The sequence below is a fragment of the Spermophilus citellus genome (assembly GCF_964194105.1).
Source record: "Spermophilus citellus genome assembly, chromosome: 3".
NCBI classification, from domain to species: Eukaryota; Metazoa; Chordata; class Mammalia; order Rodentia; family Sciuridae; genus Spermophilus; species Spermophilus citellus.
Genome location: NC_138184.1, coordinates 21416689 through 21434169, shown reverse-complemented (window position 1 = coordinate 21434169; position 17481 = coordinate 21416689). Strand labels below are relative to the sequence as shown.

Here is a 17481-nt window from a genome sequence, read left to right as displayed (position 1 = left end):
GGACTATCAAGTCCTTGGGCTGCACAGTATTCTTTTTATTTTTTAAAATCAAACAGGTCTAATAACCTGTAGGTGTTTGGTGTGTTTGGTATGTTCGGTATGACTTTCTAAAAAATCATTTGGATTTATTTCTGTTCCTTGGAAGATACTATTAAAAAGACTGGGAGAAAATACTTGCAAATCATATAACTGACAAAGAACTTGTTTTCAGAATATATAAAAAAACTCTGAAAACTCAGCAATAAATTAAAAGTAACCCAGTTTGAAAATGCCAGAAATTATTACAGACAATTCACCAAAGATATAAAATGGCAAATAAGCACCATTAGTTATTAAGAAATGCAAATTAAAACCATACCCATTAGAATGGCTAACAGTTTAAAAAACTGACAATACCAAAAATGATGAAGTCCTGAATGGAGCAAGTATAACTCATGTTTCTGTTAGGAATGTAAAAGTATACAGCCTCTTTGAAAAGTAATTTGTCACCTTCTTATAAAGATAAGTAAATACTTACCCAGCGAACCCACTCCTAGGTAATTTCCTAAGAGAAATGAAAATATGTTAGTATAAAAACCTGTACATGAATGCTTTTAGTGGCTTTATTCATAATTGACCTGAACTGAGATAAGTAGAAGATCATCTGTGCAATGGAATACCACTCAGCAATAACAAAAACTATTGATGCATGTAACAACAGGGATGTGTCTCAAATGCTCTAGTGAAAAAAACCAGATGGTGAAGTATGTACTGTATGACTCCATTTGAAAGCAAAACTTAAAGGGACATAAAACACACCCATGGTTGTCAGGACCTGCACTAGGGACAGAGTCTGACTACATGGAGGCAAAATGAACTTTTGGGGGTGATATAACTGTTTTATGTCTTGATTGTGAGGGTACTTTCATGAATTCATTTGTTAGAACTTACAGAAATGCACACTAAAAATGGCAAGTTTTAGTATATGTGAGTTATACCTTAACTTTGTAAAAAAATTATCAGGGTAGTATAAATTAAAATAAGTCTTTATATCTTCACATATATAGTAGGCTAATATTAAGGATTATCCATGGTGTTTGTGAGTGTGGGGTCCTCCCACAGGCTGCCAATGGATGGAATTCTACTGGCATTAAATGTGCTTTCATAATCTGAAAAAAGTAAATGTTAATTTTAGTAACAGGAACTGAGTAGTTATATTTGAGAGAACTTTCAAGCTTAAGTTTTAGTATGAAGGAACAATCTGGAAGTTATAACCAGGTTGTGTGTTTATTGTAATTCCTAGAAAGGCATACTGATTTTTTTAAATATAGGAAAATATGTGTTTTTGAACCATGTGTCTAATTAAGTTATAATAGTTGGAGATCTGACCAAAACAAACATTTCAGTAACTAATATTTGAATTTTGAATCTTGTTAAGTCAGATTTATTATTTTAAAATTTGTTTCTCTGTATACTCAAATGAGGATGTTAAAAAGTCTCCCCCAAAATGTAAACATTTTAAGGAGTCTAGAGTAATGCTCTGTTGTTAAAAGACATACCTCATTTTACTTTGTATCCCCAACACTCAGAAAACTTTGTTTCGTTAAACATTTTGTGCCCTTCAAAGAACCTAATCTTAGCAGAGGTTGCTTATACAAATGATTTCTGTTAACTGATATTTTAATGGCTTGTCCATTCTTTTTTTTTAATTTATTTTTTAGTTATAGTTGGATGCAATATCTTTCTTTATTCATTTATTTTCATGTGATGCTAAAGATCCAACCCAGGGCCTTATACATGCTAGGCAGGCGCTCCACCACTGAGCCATACTCCCAGCCCTGGCTTGTCCATTCTTATGTTTGCACATCTTCATCTTATGCAACAGACTTGGTGTTTTTAACTCAATTTAAGAAAACATCAAAATACTCTACTAGTTATAAAACAAAAGTATTGAGTGCAGATTTCAGATTTATAAAGTGCTAACTGTATATTACATTAGTTGCACTTGACTGACAATACAGAATTGGTCTAAATTTATCCTAAATTTAAACATTTCTGCTTTGTAGTTCAAAGTTAGACTCATAAAATTGCATTGTATTTGTCTTAATCCTGTTGGGAAATATGAAATCACTGCTCAAAACTACATTTAGTCACTGTATGTCACCAGTAATGCCACTCTTGAGTCTTTCAACTTCCAAATGATAAAAACAGGGAACCTCCTCATAAGAAACTACTGTATGTTGCCATGCTCATGGTCCTCATTTCCACATTTTAAAAACACTTCTAATATATGAACATTATAGATTCTGTGATGAGTGTTACAGTAGAATTGGGGAGGGGGGAATGTTAAAGATTTTTCCCCTTGAGCTTATAAAAGGAGATACCTAGATTTCAGAGAGTATTCTTAAAAAGATCTAATTTGGGAAAGGTATGAATTTGTAACTAATTCTTCATTGAGGTATTAAGAACTACCTCCAGGGGTTGTTCTGGTTGGGTGGAAATTTCAAGGCAGCCAGAACATCCAGACTGGCTTTGTCTGGGAATGTGCCCATGGTGGCTGCCCATGTGGTGGCTCTGGCTTTAGTGTCACCTTCACCTTAATAGCACACAGATCTGGCCTGAGCAGGGAAATAGAACTAGAGGGTGATGGATGACACCTTCCCTGGCTTCATGAACACAGATTTACTCCCTAGACACTGCAGTACCAAGATAGCACAAGAAATTGTCAGTCATTGTGGTTTATCCATTTTATTATATACTCTGTGGGCTCTTATTACCCTTTTTTTTTCTTTTATCACATTTTATACATTAGTGACTTTAATATTTGAGTTTTAAACTTTCTTAACTCTTAAAGCAATTATTCATGCTAAATTTTAAAAGTTAAATAATTCTCACTGTAGCTATTCATGCTATAAAGAAATTGGTCTATGAATTTCTGAAGGGAGCCTTGCAGAATCAAGTTACCCAGATCACAGACTCAGAATCACTATCTCTGCGGGTGGAGAATTTGTCTGTGCATTTTTCTATCACTTTGATTCCTCTAAAGAAGTTTCCACTTATTCCCTTAAAAATATCATATCATAATGTTCTGTTAAACACAGCTAATTTTTAATTACTTTTTATGTATATATAAATGAGCATTATTGTAATTCAAATAACAGAAATATATTGAGTACAAAGTTTAAAGCCCTCTTTATTTTCCCTGTTGGTCCTGCTCCTGTACCTATTGGTCCCTGGAGGCTCTGCAATTGTACATGTTATGTTGTTTTACAGAAGAGCGAACTAAGGCATATGGAATCTGGGTTACTTACCAAGAATACACAACTAATCAATGATTACAGACTTTTTTTTTTTTGTACTGGGAATTGAACTCAGGGGCACCCATCCACTGAGTCATATCCCCAGCCCTATTTTGTATTTTATTTAGAGACAGGGTCTCACTGAGTTGCTTAACGCCTTGCTTTTGCTGAGGCTGGCTTTGAACTCATGATCCTCCTGTCTCAGCCTCCCGTGCTGCTGGGATTACAGGTGTGCGCCATCATGGCTGGCTTGATTACAGAATTTGAACTCAGGTCCCTCTGAAGGCTTTCCCCAAGCATGCATGCTTTCATTAGGCCATGCTGAACGAGATCACCCAGTGAGGATGTTTTAGCCTGGCTTATCTTTCCCTCTGCATTTGTAAAGTTCACATCCTGACTGTTACAAAAATCAGGTTTGTAAAGTGATTTATGAAGCTATGCTGAGTTGGAAGGGTGTCTGCTGCTCATCTGGTTTGGATTTGTGTGAACATGCACAGTCCCACAGTGTGTGATTGATAACCCTTTGACTTCTTGAACTTTTCTCTGTTTTCCTTGACTTGAAAAAACAAGTTTGTACAAGTCCTAAAATAGCTAACTAAAACAAACTGCAGTTTGTCTTCAATGATTACCCTCTGCAGTCTGCTCTGAGCGTTTCTTAGTCTCCTTTCCCTCATAGTTTTATTTTTTGCAGGATAGAAATAACCACTACCTGCCCCTGTACCCTAAAACTCTGCTTCAACTGCCCCGTGGGGAACCCCACCCAAACAATATTTGCAAAACTGCTTTCTCTTTAGTTTTGAGTTCATTCCATTCATTAGACTTCTATTGAGCAGGCTCTAGCTAGGTGCAGGGGACATTTTCTACATTCAAGGATCTCAGGGCAGTGGAAGAAAATACAAGAAAACCTGTAATAATAGCTCATTGTGATGATGCTGAAAATATTAGTTGGCTCTGTTCTCCAGGTTGGTGGGCAGTATGAGGCGACCTCAGGGAAGATGAGGACCACTGGTGGAAGCCTTTGAGGATTTTCAGCACATGGTAGAATTGACAGTATCTCCTTGACTTGGAAGCCACGGGACCTATGAATGAGGGATCTTTGATGTCTCCTAAGTTTAGATTGGGTGTGTGAAAGTACCATTGACCAAACTAGAGCACAGATGGGAACATACCACGTGGGGCAAAGTGGATAAGCTTAGTTTGAGCAGCATTGATTTTGGAAATCACCAAGGGACATTTTGATGAATCTAAAAGGAGTGTTTTAAAGTAGGTTTGGGATTATGGCATTCATTCCCATTTCTTTTGTTGTTAAGGGAAAGAATGTTTCTCTGTTAAATAATAAAAAAAACTTGCTTCTAATTAGAGTATTGATGGACCCAGGATAACAAGGATATCCTAAAGCATGTCTAAAAGACTTATTCAAATTCTTCATTTCTCTTCTGCTTCACTCTTAACACTTTGTTCATTTTCAGAATGTTCTCTGGTCATTTTCCTTAGGGTTAAAAGCTGCTCTTGTTTGGAGCAAGAAAGAACCTTTAGTAATCAGAGCTCTGGGTGATTTTGGATGCAGATCAGTAGCTCTTACTGTGTAAGTAGAAATTCAGATTGATAAAACATGGGTGATTAGGTTTCTGAATATCAACACAAGAAAATAAAAGTCCTAGCTTTTCTTTTAGGCTCTTGGAACCTATATACTTCTGACATAGTATTTGCTATTCTAAGAAAGCACTGCCTTTTACTTTAGTATTGGGTCATATGTCAGTTGCTAGTGAACACAGTTGGAAGTGAAAAATGATTGCACAAATCTTAGCAGCTAATAAGTGGTGTTGAATATAAAAGGTGCCCTTGTTTCATCTGACTTGTGGCTATACTGATAAATCTAGAAGAAAAAAGGTTTCTACTTAAAACCTTTCTTCTGTCTTCCCATTTTTAGTGCTTTCGAATTCCTCAGCTTTTTCTGTGTAAATAATTCACTTTAGAATTTTTTTTTAAGAAACTCTCTCAGTAGTCATGATACCCCCTTCATTTACTTTTTCTCAACTAAATGATTAGCATGTCCTTTTTGTTTTTTTTTTCATTTTGATCTTTTTTTTAGCCTGCTTAAAATGAACTTTTTAGTATAAACTACACCCCAACCCTAGAAATAGCATAATTTAATTGAATTGTGATAAATAAATATTCCAAGTATTTGCAGATGAGACTTCACTCATTTTGTGATCTTAATTCCAGCTAGGTGGAGATCAGCTTAGTACTGTCAAAGACTTCATTATCTTTCCACTCCTTCCCACATTTCCATGAGTTGCAAGATTTTTTTAACCAAACCACTTATGCTTATGTGATATTTTCTTTTTTTTTTTCATCTTTATTCAGCACAAGTGTATATGTATAGCTGGGTCTGAAATCAAAATATGTGTTCCAGATAATGATATCAACATTAAGTTAGATTGTTCAGATGGCTGATGTTAGTTAACCTATGTATAGAAAATTCCACCAATATTCTTTGAAAATAAATGGCCCTAATCCATGTTCTAGGCTCCCACCCCAACACCCATTTATAGTTTTGATGGGGCCCTTGCAGTCTAGCATTTTAACCTGAGGCTATCATCTACACCTTGGGAATTTGTAGTTTTATTAGTAAGCTTTGTAAGGAAGAGAGTAGTCTAAAATATCCACTAAAGTGAATTTTATTAAGGCAAGTACCACCTCCCTCTCCTATTATGGGGGAATGTAACAGATAGGCTTTCCTGATGGTATTCTTAGTGGCCTGTAACCAAATGGCTAGTCCTGGGGACCCACGCTCCTAAAGAAGCCTTTCCCTGTCTCTGCCTCCTATCTTTAGTTTTCTTCCCCATTTTGGCTTTGTGTCTTCTTAAATTTGCTTTTGTTGTCTGTTTCCCTCAGTAAAGTCTTATAAGAGCAAAGGTATCTCTTTCATCTCTGTGCCTGGGAATAAGGATGGGACAGACATAGCTACCTCTGAATCTTTTCTCTGTGTAGAATATTTAGCATGGATTCTATCTTAATACCCATCACAGCTTGATGAGGAAGTAGATTACTATTAGTATTCCTATATTAAAGATAGGGATACATTCTTAAATAATTTGATTAATATCATATTACTGTGTTTGTTTAGTGACCTGTTTTTATCTTTTTCCTTTGTCCTTTGGGATGAAAAAAGTAAAATCATTCTAATACACCCCCCCCCAAAAAAAAAGAGAGAGAAAGAAAGAGAAATAAGTATAGAAAATAAATGTACTTATCCCTCCATATACACAGAGAATTGGTTCCAGGGGACCCTTCATACCAAGTCCAAAGATGCCCAGTTCCCTTATGTAAGATGGTGTTTGATTTGCATATAAGGTGCACATCCTCTTTGTATGCTTTAAATCATCTTTAGATTACTAATCATTTCTAATACAATAAAATTGCTGTGTAAATAGTTCTTATACTGAATTATTTAAAGGATAGTGACAAAAAAGTCTATATATATCTGGTAATATATACAGGGTTTTTTTTTTTTTTCTGAATAATCATGCTCAGTGAGGAAGTCATATGCCCATTCTAAGTCTTTGTCCTCTTTTGTTATACTCTTTTTCTACCTTAAGTGCATCAAATTATGTTATCTAGCAACGTATTAAAGAATTTGATATAGAATTTTATTTCTAAATTTCTCAACTTTTAAGCATTTCTATGTTCAAAAATTATTTGAACTTTAATGGGAAACAGTGGAAATTGTGTGTGTGTGTGCGCGCGCGTACGTGTCCACGCGCACGCTTTTTTGCTTTTCTTTACGCTCTTCTAATTATGTGTCGCTTTATAACCAGCAGTGGGTGTTAATTTTCTTGAGCAAAGAGAATATTTCTAAATTGTTGGACTTTTTGTTGCTTGTTAGGTTAAAATTTAACAGAAAAAGTTTTCTTTAATCAAATAAGGATTTTGTGTAATTGCTAGTTGATAGTTATATTATTCATTATATTTTTAGAACATCAGTTTTGTATAATTACAACTTCAGATATCAACTCCAGTTTATCATAAAAAGTAAAGAGTAAGACTCATTTATCCACAGTTATAGTATGAAATGGTAGAGGAAATAATATAAATAAACTCATATAAGTTGTTGTTTTGTAGGATTTTTATGGAAAGATGGATTTATTACATATCAAATACATATGTATTAGTGGTTAGGTCTGATGATAGAAGTAGCATTAAAGGTTTTTGGCATTTGAACAATAGAAGAAAGAAGAGTTTTCATTTTAACTGCCCAGGTTTTTAATGTTTTTACATTTTTGTTATAAATCATTTAAAGTCCTTTCTTTGATGGAAAGGGGGGAGATAGCAAAGTTTATATATTATAAACAAAAACTTAATAAATTTCCATTCTGTGAAATGGATCATCAGTGGAAAGATAAGAGTTACATTATAGTCAATTTCTAGAACATAATTGTTTTGTAAAATGAGGGACAGCATGCAATAAAGGAAAATAATTATAATTGCCACTTGTTCACAGTGGTGGCTTGAGATTTGGGGCAGGTACCACAAAAAGAAGGTTCAAGTTGTACAAAAAGAATTTAAGTGAAACAGCAACAAAATTTCCTTTAAGTATATCAATAAGGTTCTTTTAGAATTGGGTTTTCACTGGCTATTAAAAGAATAACTGTGACCAACTGTCATTATTCAGATTGTTTGATTTTGAAAGGGTATGTTTCTCTGAATTCCAAGGTTAAGACTGAGAAATGTCAGTCAGTGAGTGGGCTAGACTCCTGAGCCAGCTTGCTGCCCTGAGGCAGTAGGTCAGATAATTCATACATCCTACGAGCAGTGCCACACAGACATCCTAGGAACCCTACAGAGCCAAGAGTTTGGACTGAGAGATCCATAGGTCTCTTTCATCCTCATTTATATTAATGTTTTAATTTTAAAATATTTTTTTCATCTCTTTCACTAATATCCATTAGAGCATCATTACTAAAATTTAAATTGTATGTTTAAAATATCAGATTGTGCATAACTTTTTGGTTCCTACCTTTGTTACTTTCTTTGTTCAGTTTGAACCAAGGTAGAGATTTTATTAATAAATTTTAATGCACTTAGTAGGGAGCCTACATTATTTTGAGTGTTTTCACTTACTTGTAAGCAGTAGTTAAGTGTTAACAAATGTGATGACAAAGGTCATGTGGCCTGCCCCACGATTCTCTTTTAAGCCTTTCTAGAAATCTTGGATTAGTTTTTTTGTTATGTGGATGTTTATATTATTGTGTCTATATTTTATTTTCTGGAATGAATGAATTTGTGAACTCCTTCCTAAATCCTTTCTATCAAAAAAACATACATTTTCATCTAAAAAATAATACACATTTTTTTTTCTATCTCTTTGATAGGTTTGTTTCTTTTTAATGGCCAGAGGTAGGAAGTGATTTGTTGTAGGTATCATCCTAATGCTTGTTTGGGGAGGGTCCTCCAACATCAGCTAGTCCAGCCTTATCATTGCAGTAGGAATCCTTATGCTGACTACTAGAAGTTTGCCCAGCCTTAGCTGAATATTTTCAATGATGGGAAACTTCATTTTCTAGTGTTTTAATAGTTTCATTGAGTGGCTGCATTGAGTGGCTCCCACTGTTGTAAAGCTGAAGTGTGCCTTTTGGTTGCTTAAACCTTGGGTCCTAGTTCTGCCATCTAGTGACGCAGTCTTTCCTCCTCAATAGCCATATTTTGCTTGTCTCTGAGCTTTAATCTCCATAAAGTGAAGATGAGTTGAATGACTTAATTACTTCACTAGGATTGAGGTAAAGAACAATTGAGATAATGTGACCCTAGGTAAAATCCTTTTCAGGTTTCAGATACTAATGTCTTAGTTTTAGCTCTGGCGTACATTGTAAAGGGAAAAGGCAGTGTGTTTGTCCTTTGATCTAAAAGCTAGATAGATATTTCCCAGTAGATATTCTTGTTAGTAACAAAAATTAATTCATCTCTTCATTGAACATTTATTGACCATTCACTATGTACTGGCACTTGATTAGGACCTTAAGAGAATTCAGTGAAGAAGATACATACCTTCCTGGCCCTATTTAGGCATAAGTTTTCTTTCCTAGTTATTTTTACTTTGAGATATAAATGCTTTTGACTGCTCAAAATGAAATAATATTGTTAGTCTACTTTTACTCTTCTTAGTGTTTTTGGTTTTCTAACTAGTCCAATATTTAAAAATATGTTTTTGATTTGTAGATATATGGAGTCTGGGAGTGATCCTTTTCATGTTGGTATGTGGGCAACCACCATTTCAAGAGGCCAATGACAGTGAAACATTGACAATGATCATGGATTGCAAATACACAGTACCATCCCATGTGTCTAAAGAATGTAAAGAGTAAGTAAAAAAAAAAAAAAGTATGTGGAAATATTAAGAACTAATGTTAAAACAAGGAATTTTATCTAATGTCATTAAAATGTCAAGAAATTATGAGATGGCTGCAGTATCTAGGTTTATTTTAATTTTTGACCATATTTTTTTCCTTTGTTGAGACTTTTTAGGGGGAGGGTTAGCTCCAGAATTTGATTTGAAATCCAATATTAGATTACAAAATGTACTCATATATTCCTTAAATGTTTATTTTCAAGAAATCCATTATATGTCTCTTTAGTCTACAGAAGTGGCAGTTTCTTCACTTCACTCAAAGTGAAGACTTGCCATGAAAGCAACGTTTTTCTGCAGCCACAAAAAGCAAGACCAATCGGAATTGTTGTAGTTGTTTTAAGTTCCAGAGAATAGTTAGGGCATCTTATTTTCAGAAGAGATCAATCAGCACACTATTTCAGGATCTGCATAGTATGTCCCATAATTTTATTCACATATTCCTCTCACCAATTTACTCAGCTCACTGAATATGTTCTTATATTTTCTGACATCCATTGTTCTTGTTGAAAAGTCAGTTATCTTACTGTTGTCTCTGTGTATGTGTTTTGTCTTTCCTTTCAGACTGTTTTCAGATCTTCTACTTATTGTGCTTAGGATATGTTGGACTTCCTGGTTCATGACTTGTGTCCTTCTGTAAATTTGGAAAATTCTTAGCTAGTATCTTCTCAAATGCAGTTTCTTTTCCATTTTCTCATTTCCTTCTAGAACTCTGATTAGATATATGTTAGATATTTTCACTCTGTCCTCCTTATCTGTTCCTCTCTCATACTCCTATCATTTTCTTAGACCTTATCTTTCAGTTCATTAATTCTCTTTAGAAGTAGTTTGAAAAATTTGATATGATTTTTTTAAGGTTACAATGATTATTTTTATTTTCACCTTTAGAAGCCTTATTTAGGTTTTTTGTTTGTTTGTTTTCCCAATACTGCATAGTATAATTTTGTATGGTCTTTTTTTGCCTGGTCGTATTTTCAAACTTCTCTTAAACATATGTAATTCAGTTATGTTCTGAGTCTGATATTTCTGTATTTGAAGCATTTCCATTCTGATTTTGCTCTGTGTTTCTTGGGTCTTGTTACTAGTGTCTTGCGTCCTTTGTGTTTTCTGACTGTGTTGCTCTTTGTAATATTTGGGGAATTCTGAGGCTTGGTTTTAATTTCTATTCCAATGGTAAGGATTTGTGTATTTACTTCTCTAGCTGATATCATTAGTTTGATTCACGGATTTGTGTGAAGACCAGTTAAGCTTATAGTTACAAGTTCTTAGAAGGAATTCTCACTCACCCTTCTTCCATAGTCAGTATTGAGGCAGGCAAGTTTTCTTCTTAACCTCTTCTGAACAGTGGATTTCCTTCTCATTCACTTTTTTTTTTTTTTTAAGAGAGAGAGAATTTTTTAATATTTATTTCCTTTAGTTTTTGGCAGACACAACATCTGTGTTTGTATGTGGTGCTGAGGATCGAACCTGGGCTGCTCGCATGCCAGGCGAGTGCGCTACTGCTTGAGCCACATCCCCAGCCCCTCATTCACTCTTATACTGAGGTTTGGTCCTAGCTCTTTGCAAGGGCTCTTATACCATCATTAGTAGTCCCTACATGTTCTGTTACATGCACCCAATGTAGCCTTCAGAACCAAGGCAGGAACAGGCAAAAACTAGCTTTGGCATTCATCTCCTAAAGGTCCTCCTTTCATTCTGTTTTTAGTTGCTAAGTATTTCTTGGTTTTGTTTGTTTGTTTTCTTACTATCAAAATGCTTTAAACAAGATATATTTCTTTCTTTTTTGGGGCGGGGGGGGGGGAGGCTACGTAGCTACCAGGGATTCAATTTAGGGTCTCACCAAGTTGCTTAGTGCCTCACTTTTGCTGGGGCTGGCTTTGAACTCGTGATCCTCCTGCCTCAGCTATCCCAATACAACCCCAATACATCCTGAGCTGCTGGGATTACAAGTGTGCACCACCGCACCCAGCTAACAAAATATATTTCTAAAAATACATTCCATGGTATTTAGTTGTTTTCATCAGGAGGGTCATTCATTCTTCCTGAGAAAGAAGTTGGTTAGTGTACTCTGTTTTGTTTGTCATTGATGATCATTGTGTCTGGTTCTGATATTTCATTAAGCCTGTTAATTCAGGAGCAGATTTTGGTATCTAGCATTAGATGGTAGAGAAACTATATTTGTGTGTTTGGCTTACTTATCATTATATCTGGAGGTCATGATTTTTTATTTTACAAATATAATGACACTAAATTCTCACTATTCCCATCTTTGCCCCTTCTACCACTAGGGACCTAATTAAATTTATGGTGTGGATATAGGAAATAATTATTATTAATAAAATAATTTGCCACCTTAATCTTGTAAGCAGTGTGCTTTAACAATGGATGTACCTTCCTTTCCAGCTTAATCACACGGATGCTACAAAGAGATCCCAAGAGGAGGGCCTCTCTAGAAGAAATCGAAAACCATCCATGGCTTCAGGGAGTGGACCCTTCACCAGCCACAAAGTATAACATACCCCTTGTGTCATACAAAAATCTCTCTGAAGAGGAGCACAACAGTATCATTCAGCGCATGGTGCTTGGGGACATAGCGGATCGAGATGCCATTGTTGAGTATGTCAATGCTTATCAATACAGGGGACCACAGCTTTAGGATTCCCAGAATGGGCTTTCTTCCTTATTCTTCAGAGCCTTCAGATACTGTGTATTGGATAGAGTTCTAGTTAATAGGAATTGTCATTTACCTCTAGCATTCCTGGTCCAGTGCTTCACACAGAAGGTCAAGTAAACAAAACTGGGTGGTGGTGGTGGTGGTGAGTGCTGTGGCCTTTCTGACTTTCTGTGGGGTATATTGGGATAGCTTGTTTTGTGTCTCAGTATGAACCCTGTCTGTAGATATACATCCTCTTCATTCTTGTGTCTCCTGCTGGTCCCCATAGTGAGTAGGGAGACCAGGAAGCACCATGAGCTTAGACTGACTAAATCGGGGGTTGGTAAATGCATATTATTAAAAGTAAGTTTTACTCAACCACAGCTATAGCCATTAGTTTTGCACTTTAATGATTGGCTGTCTATCTTCTTCAGAGTCCTTGCTGCAGCAACCTGGAACCTGCAAGTTATGCAAATTGTTAATTAAGGCCAAAGCCTTTTTTTTTTTTTTTTTTTTGCAGGGGATGGGGTTGGTATTGGGATAGAACCCAGGGCGTTGTTCATGCTAGGCAAGTGCTCCCCCAGGTTCATCTTCAAAGTTAGTTTTCAATAACCTGAGCAGTTTGAAATCAAGGAAAATGCAGATTAAAGATGCACTTGCTTTGTTCTAATGATGAGTAATTTTTATAAAAAGTACAGACTAAATACATGCAGCATTTCTATAAATGAAAAGTCAAAAATTATTTAATGTATTGAAAGATAGTGAGTATGAGGAAAAGAGGATATTACCTGGGAGATAAAAAAGATGTTCTCTTCAGGGTTTCTTGTGGCCTTATCATGAGATCTAACCCATCACCTTAATCTAGTGGAGAAGAGGCCCCAGGCTGACCCACAGCCCCTGCCATGTGTTGGCCATTTGGGGGTGCACCAGCAGTAGACTAGTCTCTAAGAAGGGTGGGGTATGTATAAGGGACATATCTTAAGGGTGAGTTTTTTCCTCCTTCTTTCAATACTGGGGATTGAAACCAAGGGGCACTCTTCCACTGAACTGCATCCCTGACCCTTTTTATTTTTTTAACTTTGAGACAGGGTCTTGCTAAGTTGCCTAGGCTGGCCTCGAATTTACAGTCCTCCTCCTTCAGCCTCTAGAGTAGCTGGGATTACAGATATGTACCACCATGAGGGTATTTTTAGTATACTGGAAAAGGGATATACAAAAATAAACCCAGGTTCTCAGTTTAAATACAAATATCTACAGATTGCCAAAGTATATCATGAGTCTTCATAGATCAACCCATAGCTACTCAGATGACTTAAGCAGAGAAGAGAACATTTTGCCATTTCTGCTGTGGACAATCACTTTAGGAATGTGTAGAAAATGATTTTTTATTTTGAATGGGTAAAAGCTGTTTGTTTCTTCCTGAATTGGCCCAGTGTTCTTAACTTAAATACAAATAAGCATACATAGTTGTGTCATATAGAACTACTTAATTTATCATGTAAATTTAGTTTAAATTCAAAGGGGATGTAAGTTTAAATGGTTCAGGTAGCTGCAGTTTGCCCATTCACTAGCTTCCCAAGCATAGTAGGAGCTGGGAAACCCAAGGTCACTCACTACTTTCTGAGTGAGTCTTACTTCTTGCCAGCTGCTCATGTTATGGAGAAGCTACTCATTCTGAGGGCAAGCCCTGAGACTTACAGTATGTCCCCGGAACACTGCTAACTGCCGCCTTTGGCACGCAGCTGAAAAAACAACTCTGAGAAGTCATTCTGCCCCCTGAATTTCACCTTGGCCTCTTCCTTTCTGGCCCTGCCCTGCCCTGCTGTGCCCCGTCCCACCCTCCTTTGGATGTTTCTCCTTCTCCCCTGCATATTTTATAAAAAGTGATCTTGGAATCATTTCTTTCTTAAAGTGTTCATTGTCTTTTTTTGCTAAATGCAAAGTCTCTGAAAATCATAGTTACATCTTTTTGGAACTTGTAGGGGTTTTCTGAAACACACTCATGGTATGTCCCATGACAGGCCAGCCACAGGAAAGCAGACAGACCATGTGCCTTGTTTGACATTGTGCCCCTGTACCTAGCCAGCACAGTGCCTGCACAGATGAGGTACTCTGCAAGCATTACCATTTAAACAGATAAGTAAATAAAATATATTGATTTTATTTAAAGAAGAGGTCAGTGACATACTTTCAATTAATTGATGGTAGCAGTTCTGTAATACCTAAAATGCTAAAAAGCATAGAGTGTGAAAATAACATTTCCTAATTTTTTTGATACTAGCATTTCAGTGCACATTCATGTAGCACAGACTTTGTCTTCATTTTGGTTTTTTTGGTACCAGGGATTGAACTCAGTGGCACTTGACCACTGAGCCACATCCCCAGCCCTATTTTGTATTTCATTTAGAGACAGGGTCTCACTGAGTTGCTTACGACCTCACTAAGTTGCTGAAGTTGGCTTTGAACTTGCCATCCTCCTGCCTCAGCCTTCTGAGCTAGCTACTGGGATTACAGGGGTGTACCACCACACCCGGCTTCATTTTGTTCTTTTAATGGAAGCAAATAAGCAGTTTAACAAATACACTACATACAAGTTAAATTTTCAAATAATGTTTATGTTCTTAGAAGCACCATTACTTTTTCTTATGGATCTGAAACTGACATCCCACCCAGCTGCTATCTGCAGTTTTTTTTTGTTTTTTCTCCCACTGAAAATGAATATTTTTATGCAGTTGTATTTTAGACTTTCAAGAGTGACCTAATTTGTTTGTTTTTCTGGTTTACATTTTGCATACTTTTAAAGCTTTCCAAATGAATTTCATTTGCTTGTACTTTTGTGTTTTTTTCTAATTCTTATTTTAAAAAAGCCTATCTCTAGCTTATGTTTGTTCTCATCTCGTTTTTCTCAGAGCACTGGAAACCAACAGGTATAACCACATCACGGCCACTTACTTCTTGCTTGCTGAAAGGATCCTGAGAGAAAAGCAAGAAAAAGAAATACAAACTAGATCTGCCAGCCCTAGCAATATCAAGGCCCAGTTTAGGTGAGAAAAATGTCTTCACTGATTTTAGTAAGTTACGTTTTGAAATAGTGAACTATTTTGTGTGAATGCTTCCTAACTCTAGGGTGAGAGGGTCTTAACAGTGATGGCAGCCTCATTGGAGAGGGCAGACCTGGGCTTCTGGGGGCAGCTGAGGTATTGGTTCTCTCATCACCAGCTGCTTCCCTTCTTGGGCTCAGTGGGGGATGGTGGGGGTAGGTAGCTGTTGGAGAAACAGCCTCTAGCCAGTATATCTGCTAGTTGTTTTCATTAAATTCTTCCAAATCTGACATGTGTTGCTTTCTTAAGTTTTTATCCCAGGAACAATGTTGAATTTTCCCTTGTCTTTTTTTTTTTTTTTTAAAGAGAGAGAGAATTTTTTAATATTTATTTTTTAGTTTTCGGTGAACACAACATCTTTATTTTTATGTGGTGCTGAGGATCAAACCCAGCACCCCGCGCGTGCCAGGCAAGCTCATTACCGCTTGAGCCACATCCCCAGCCCTTCCCTCTTTTTTTTGAAATAATTTTTAAAGATACATAGGGTATTTTTGTGCCATCTATGATATCTCAGGATTTTAGGTATTGGGCAGTCAGATCAGCTAGTCAGTTCATCAGCTGCTTGACTTTTCTGTGATGTAGTTGCCTAATTTGTGAAATGGGTATAGTACTATTTACTTATTGGGATTGTAGTGAGGGGTAAACAAATGACTATACATTAAGGTCTAAGACCAGGCTCTTTGTTTGCTCCCATTGTTAGAACTGTCTGATCACCACTTTCATCTTTAATAAAGTAGTTCTACCAGGCTTTGTAGTTTGCAAAGTGAAGCATAAACTGAGGGGGTTAATAATCATGATATCATCCGAGGTTGCTGTCATCAAGTCTGTGTAAACTTAGACAGGTGACTCTGTGGTTTGATTTCTTCATCTGTTAAAAGGTGGATAAATAATAGCATTGAGTTGTTGTGGGGTTCAGTGAATTAATCTTGTACGGTTCTTGTAGCACTGACTGGCTTCTAGTAAACACACAGTCATTTGAACTCCATTCAAGATTCATTTGCAGTTTTTTTTTTAGCAGTTTTGCTTTGTCTTTGAGATGATTTTTCTCCCATTTCTGTGGCTATAAAGATTACTTACTTAGTTTTACAGTGTTGAGTGCAGATTTGTACTCAATATGTGAGTTGTTTAATGTTTAGATTATCTCACATTAACAGCCATTGGTTGAGGAACACCTTTCGAGGACACTGCCCCCCTACAGCTGAGGCACTTATCCTTGTTTCTGGGTGTGGACTCTCAGGGTGGATTTTGGCTTTAAGTTGGAGGAAGGAAAGCCATCCACCTGTGTGTGGTCTGTATCTTATTCTCATTCTCACATTGATTGACCGCAGTTCATAAAGTACCTCATGTGCCACCACAGGGAGTTGCTCAGTGTGTGCTGGGGTATCTGAGCAGCTGCTCAGGTTTGAAATAGCTCCACTGTGCAGGGCCACACAGCCCACAGAGCTGGTATGATTGTGTCGATGGAAGATGACTTTTCCAGAGATGCTCTTGATCTTAAAAATATTATTAAACACTTACCTGTTACAAAGTACCTGCAGTGGCTCTGAAAGATAGCTTACTTCCTCCTTGAAGGGTAGGATGAGGCTCTGAGTTGGGGTAAGGATGTCTGTTGTAAAATCCCTAGGCAGTTTTTTAAAGTTATAGAATTAATTGGGTTTTATTTTTAGGCTACAAAAATTGGTGTGAAATGAAAATGTCACAGTGTGAAAATGACTGTTTTAAATGTCTCTGGCATCTACTATTCCTCTGGGCAGAGAGGACAGTTGAGAATTGAAACATGTTTTTTCAAAACAGAGGCTAGAGAGCCTCATTTTCGTAAGTTCTCTTTGGCCACCAGGCAATGTTCTCATCATTTAGGTGACTTCAAATCAAAGAATAAAATCAGTTTAAATAATAAGTCAGTTTTTCTATCTAGTACACTTGTGTGGACATCCCAAAATGTGCTTATTGACACTTAGTGTTTTTTATTGGAGAGGAGATGCACATATGCTAATTATACTTCACCTTTAAACTATTTCCATTTATTTGTATTAATGCTCAGCT

General features: G+C 36.4%; 1 protein-coding gene across 8 annotated transcripts in view; it reads left to right on the top strand.

Moving 5' to 3' along the window:
• The window catches only part of SNRK (SNF related kinase), a 47847-nt gene that overhangs the window by 26140 nt on the left and 4226 nt on the right, over nt 1-17481 (top strand). For all 8 annotated transcript variants that reach the window (XM_081283952.1, XM_081283950.1, XM_081283955.1 and 5 more), the window contains 3 exons: nt 9498-9639; nt 12088-12300; nt 15247-15381. In XM_081283952.1, the coding sequence (XP_081140078.1) occupies nt 9498-9639; nt 12088-12300; nt 15247-15381 (490 nt within the window). The remainder of the gene's footprint in view (nt 1-9497; nt 9640-12087; nt 12301-15246; nt 15382-17481) is intronic.